A 5,946-nucleotide genomic window follows, 5' to 3' on the forward strand; every position below is an offset into this window, starting at 1 on the left:
CCCGCAGAGTCCGGCAGCACCACCTCCCACAGCCTCTAGCCCTGGCACAGCCATGTGCCCCGCGGGGCTGCTGACGAGGTGTGCTCCCTCCCTGCACCATGTGATGGGACTGGGTTCCTCCTCCTCCCTCAGGAAACCACGATTAGTGGCCTGACGCCAGAGACCACCTACTCCGTCACTGTCGCTGCTTATACCACCAAAGGAGATGGTGCCCGAAGCAAGCCCAAAATTGTGATGACCACAGGGGCAGGTGAGTGAGGGCTCAGGGACAGAGTCCAGGGTGGGCACTGGGAGGCAGTGCCAGAGCCAGTGCTTGGTGGTTCAGTCCCAGGCCGGCCCACCATGATGGTCAGCACCACAGCCATGAACACCGCACTGCTCCAGTGGCACCCGCCCAAAGAGCTGCCTGGTGAGCTGCTGGGCTACCGGCTGCAGTACTACCGCGCCGACGAGGCACGGCCCACCACCATCGATTTTGGCAAGGACGACCAGCACTTCACAGTCACAGGCCTGCACAAAGGGGCCACCTACATCTTCCGGCTTGCTGCCAAGAACCGGGCAGGCCCAGGTGAGGAGTTTGAGAAGGAGATCACGACCCCTGAGGACGTGCCCAGTGGCTTCCCCCAAAACCTGCGCGTAACAGGACTGACCACTTCTACCACGGAGCTGGCCTGGGACCCACCGGTGCTGGCGGAGAGGAACGGGCGCATCACCGACTACACCGTGGTGTACCGTGACATCAACAGCCAGCAGGAACAGCAGAACGTCACTGCCGACACCCGCCTCACGCTGTCTGGCCTCATGCCAGACACCACTTACGACGTCAAGGTCCGCGCACACACCAGCAAAGGCGCTGGCCCGCTCAGCCCCAGCATCCAGTCCCGGACCATGCCCGTGGAGCAAGGTGTGTGCTGCGGGCCTGGCAGCGCCTGCCCAAGCGTGGCCACGCCTAGGGACCTCTGCTGTCCTTGATCTTCTGGTTTTCGGCAACTGGCCACCAGCCTCTGGTGTGACCCTCTAGTCTGTCATGGTCGTGACCACTAACCTCTAGTGACGGGCGCCACGTTCCTGTATATGTAAGCCCCGACTTCTGCTGTCCTTACCCTACTGACCTCTGCTGTGTGACCTCATCTCTCGTCACCTTGACCCACTGATCTCTTCTGACTGCATCACCACCCTTGGGTGTATGACCTGCTGCTCTTTGGTGTATGATTCTACTCTCCTGGGGCCACGACCTGCTGACCTAGCGAACATGCTCCACCATGCTCTGGTGTGTGGCCAGAGTGCTCCAGACCAAAACCCACTGACCTCCAGTCACTCTGGCCTGGTGTCTGTCCAGTCAGCTTTGACCCACCTCCTTCCTGAGGCTCTGACTGGGGTGCTGGGGCATCCCCACCCTGTTTGGTGTTCACTAGATGTAAGATCTTAGGCTGGGAATTGAACTGCGTAATTAGGAGCTGTCTGGGGGTGGGGGTGCTTGGTACTCTGCAGCCATTCTCAGCCGTTTCCCCCAACCCCAGCCAGGAGTCTCACTGGTGGGGAGCCCTCTGGCCCACTCACCATACCACAGCCCAGCCAGAGCTGATGCCCTCCGCCTCCTCCTCCATAGTGTTCGCCAAGAACTTCCGTGTGGCAGCTGCAATGAAGACATCTGTGCTGCTCAGCTGGGAGGTCCCCGACTCCTACAAGTCTGCTGTACCCTTTAAGGTGGGTAGAAGCCACCACCTGCCAGACCCAGCACAACCCACAGCCTGCTGAGCCCTGTCGTTCCGATCCTGGCCCAGACGTGTGCCTGTCTGGGGTGCAGGGTGCCCCCTCCCCATGGCGCAGCGCCTGGCCCAGAGGCACTGCCGTGCTCTGCCTGCCGCCCCCACAGATCCTGTACAACGGGCAGAGCGTGGAGGTGGACGGGCACTCGATGCGGAAGCTGATTGCAGACCTGCAGCCCAACACGGAGTACTCGTTTGTGCTGATGAACCGCGGCAACAGCGCGGGAGGCCTGCAGCACCTGGTGTCCATCCGCACGGCCCCTGACCTCCTGCCACACAAGCCACTGCTCGCCTCGTCCTACATAGAGGAAGGCCACTTTGCCCTGTCCATGCCCCAAGTGCAGGATGTCTCACTTGTCAGGTGCAGACAAGGCCTCGGGGAGCTGGGGCTGGGCTGGGGGCTGCCGGTGACGGTGGTCCTCATCCTTCTCTGCCCCCAGGTGGTTCTACATCGTGGTGGTGCCCATTGACCGTGTGGGTGGGAGCATGCTGGCGCCGAGGTGGAATACGCCTGAGGAGCTGCAACTAGACGAGGTGCCTGGGGTGGGGACAGGACACTGAGGGCGGCCCTGCTGCTATCCCGCCTATGGCTTCCCTGCCCAAACTGATTCACCAACTTGAAATTACACTCCTGGTTGCTCCTGCTGGCAGCCTCTGGAGAGAGGGGAGCCCCTTGGGAGGGTTCAGAGAACTCCTGGAGGGCTGACGGAGAACTCCCCGGAGACATTTGGTGAGAATCCTCTAGGGCAAGAAGTAGTGGATGTCTCTGTGGATCTAGAGAATCCTAAGCCCTGGAGACTAAGGATTCATGAAAATCCAGGGGCCAGGAGGGGCTAGAGAGGGCCCTACATCCTGTAGTGTCCCAGAAAATGGGAATCCTGTCCTCTTACAGCTGGTGTGGGAACAACCTTCCGTGGCTGGGGTGATGGCTGGTGACCTGCAGAGCCTGCGATAGGTGGCAGGGAGGAATGGGGTGCAGGGTCTGTCACTGTTCTGTGAGGACAGTGGGATGGGCCAGGGGTGGGCTCTACATGGAAGGCGAGCCTTGGTCCTAGCCCACGTGGCTGATGTCCAAGACCACAGCCCAGTGTAGCATGCTCCGAGGCCCCACGTGACTCCCAGGCTCTGCCCCCAGCTTCTGGAGGCCATCGAGCAGGGTAGTGAGGAGCGGCGGCGCCGGCGGCGGCAGGCAGAGCGGCTGAAGCAGTACGTGGCTGCTCGAGTGGACGTGCTCCCTGAGACCTTCACGCTGGGGGACAAGAAGAACTACCAGGGCTTCTACAACCGGCCCTTGTCTCCGGACCTGAGCTACCAGTGCTTTGTGCTCGCCTCCCTGAAGGAACCCGTGGACCAGGTCTGCCTGAGCCGGCTTGGCTCTCAGCACCCTGAGACCCCAGGCCTGACCCAAGGCTAGGCCAGCCTCAAACACCACAAGATCCCAGGTCTGCATCAGCCCAGGGACTCCCAGATACTCCACTAGGGAGGCCCCAGAGACCTGTGTTAAGAACCCCAGACCCCAGAAGACTAGACTCAGTCATGTTGCCCAGGCTCAGGCCAGCCGCTAGGGTGTGACACCCCTAGTCCCGCCCAGCCCCAGAGCCCTTCTCAGGTTGGATGGGCAGAGGGTCGGAGATCTCTCACTGAGCTCACACCCTGTGTATTCCTCCGCTGGGCCACAGAAGCGCTATGCCTCCAGCCCCTATTCTGACGAGATCGTGGTCCAGGTCACACCAGCCCAGCAGCAAGAGGAGCCCGAGATGCTGTGGGTGACAGGCCCTGTCCTGGCAGTCATTCTCATCATCCTCATTGTCATCGCCATCCTCCTGTTCAAGAGGTAAGTGCGTCCCTTCTCTGGGCAGTGCGTGTGGAGCAGAGGCGCCATCCCAGCCTCGAGCCCGGCCCTGGGCTCGGTGGGAAGCCAGGAAGGGCAGAGGCAGTGAGTGTGAGTGTGAGCACCAGCCTGTCAGGTGGGGCACACGTGTGTATGTCAGCCTGGGCGTGAAGAGGAGCCAAGGCATCTGGGCACACCTGTCTGTCTCTGTTTCTGTGGATGTGAGCAGATCTGTCTCCTCTCCAGCTTCGTGACACTGCCCTCCCTGGTCTCCAGCCATCACTCCTAGGTGGCTCCCAGCCTCGCTCTCCTGCTGAGGCCCAGAAAGGTCCTGACCCAGCCACAGCTGCATGCCCACAGTATACTTAACAGACGTTCATCGGAGGCCCGTTGTAACTACCATGTCCCGGCCGTCTTGGCCTCTCCCCTTCCTCTCCATCCACCTTCTAGCCTGAAAGGGATCTGCAGAGACTAGCTTTGTTGCTCTCGGTCTAAACCTTCCTGTGGCTCCCGAGATAAAGCCCTGCCTGTTCAGGGTGACTATTGGGTGGCCAGTCTGACCCTGCTGCCACCTGCGATGGCATCCTGATACACCAGTGGGGGCTGTGCCCTCCTCTGTCCTACAGCTCTCTGCCCACCTAGCAGCCACCATTTCCTCCTCCAAGACTCACTTCCAGCTGGCTCTGGTGCCCACAGAGGCATGCCTCCCCGCACAGCCCCGCACCTACTCTCGATGCTCCATTAAAACGCACCGGGGCTGCAGCCAGGTGTGCTGACCCTGCAGCCCCCGGCACAGGGCAGTGTGTAGAGGCACCTGGCAGGTGAACGCATGCTGGGCCGTGTGTCTGAGCACGTCTCTGTAGGAGTGCCCATGCTCCGTGACTGTCTCGCCTCCGCCCTGCCCTGAACACAGTGCTGCTTCCTGAAGAGGTTGTTCCTTTCTCCCAGGGATAAAGACCTCTGGGCAGGGCCCTGAGGAGTGTCCCCCACACCCACTCATCCTTCCCACTCCCACCTGGATCCTTGTGTGTGTCTGGAGAGTCAAACCCTGTCCTTGTCATGTGGGTGCCATAGCAGGGTCCCTGTGTCTCGAGAGGGCTGAGTGCTTGTCGGAAACAGTGACCGTTCCTTTCTTCTGTCTTTGCCTGTCTTTCGGGACCTAGTAAACAAGAAAGGTAGGAGCCGTTCCTTCTCTCCTCCACGCCTCCCCTCTACTTCTTCCCCTCTGCACACCTCGGGCCAGCAGGGAGGGACGGTGCTTTGACCGGAGCCTCCTGGCCTGTGGCTTTAGCAGCAAACTGTCCAGTCACCTCAGCAGGCTCCCGGTTAGGGACGGAGTTCTCATTGGCGTGAGGGGGTAGGCTCTGTCGCTCCCCTGCCAGTTTACCCCCACACCCTCCACAGACAGTGCTCCTCCTCCAGGGTCTGCGTCTAATGCGACCTTCCCTGCTATTTCCCAGAACCTTCACGGCCTCCCAGTTCTCTAGGAGGTTACCTCAGTGCTGCAAGAAGCTGTCTCGCATGTGTGCAAAGAGCACTCCGCAGGGCCACACACAGGGAGTGTGTCCTGGTACACGCACACTTGAGCACCCACACATGAGCTCTTCCTTCACCCACCCACAAATGTGTAGACCCCAAGTGGATATTGCCCGCACCCGGACCCTGGAGTCTGTCTCTGACCCTGTCCTTGTATTCGGGGAAACTGAGGCCAGCAGGAGCAGGCTCTGCCCAGTCAGGGTGACACCTTCCCCGTCCCTCCTCTGCTGCTCTGGGCGTTGACGCTGATACTCCAAGAGCCGGAAGCTGGGGCGTGGTCCCGTGATGTTTGTGTATTATGTGTCTTTTGCATGTTTATTCCTGGTGGCTCTTGCTGCCTCAGCTGGCGTGGCCTTGGGGATGGCAGCCACTGCCCAGCGGTGACCTGTCTTCTCTCCAAAGGAGCCACCAGCCTCTGAGACCCCTTCCTCCCTCGCTGCACTGCCCCCTCTGCCCACTCCACACTCCCGCTGTTTCCTCCCCCTTCCTGACCCCACGTTCTCTCATTATGAGGCTGCTCTGCCCCTGGCTCCTCTGTGCTCAGAGACCCCAGGATGAGGTGGGGCAGCGGGGGGACAGCCGTGGCCGTGGGGCTCGGTGACAGCCAGGCTTCAAGTGCTCACCAACCTCCCTCCTGCCTGTTTAGGAAAAGGACCCACTCGCCGTCCTCCAAGGATGAGCAATCAGTTGGGCTGAAGGACTCCTTGCTGGCTCACTCCTCTGACCCTGTGGAGATGCGGAGGCTCAACTACCAGACCCCAGGTAGGGCAGCCCCCATGGCCTGCTCACCCCCAGCCCAGACCAAGCAGC

At 60.9% G+C, this 5,946-nt stretch overlaps 1 protein-coding gene across 4 annotated transcripts in view; it reads left to right on the plus strand.

Moving 5' to 3' along the window:
- The window catches only part of PTPRF (protein tyrosine phosphatase receptor type F), an 88,740-nt gene that overhangs the window by 70,400 nt on the left and 12,394 nt on the right, over nt 1-5,946 (plus strand). For all 4 annotated transcript variants that reach the window (XM_027773907.1, XM_006153751.3, XM_027773909.1 and 1 more), the window contains 8 exons: nt 133-250; nt 326-904; nt 1,610-1,707; nt 1,877-2,130; nt 2,210-2,303; nt 2,905-3,123; nt 3,449-3,603; nt 5,783-5,898. In XM_027773907.1, coding sequence (XP_027629708.1) covers nt 133-250; nt 326-904; nt 1,610-1,707; nt 1,877-2,130; nt 2,210-2,303; nt 2,905-3,123; nt 3,449-3,603; nt 5,783-5,898 — 1,633 coding nt within the window. The remainder of the gene's footprint in view (nt 1-132; nt 251-325; nt 905-1,609; nt 1,708-1,876; nt 2,131-2,209; nt 2,304-2,904; nt 3,124-3,448; nt 3,604-5,782; nt 5,899-5,946) is intronic.

The sequence above is a fragment of the Tupaia chinensis genome, unplaced genomic scaffold (genome assembly GCF_000334495.1).
Source record: "Tupaia chinensis unplaced genomic scaffold, TupChi_1.0 Scaffold000387_1, whole genome shotgun sequence".
Taxonomy (NCBI): Eukaryota; Metazoa; Chordata; class Mammalia; order Scandentia; family Tupaiidae; genus Tupaia; species Tupaia belangeri.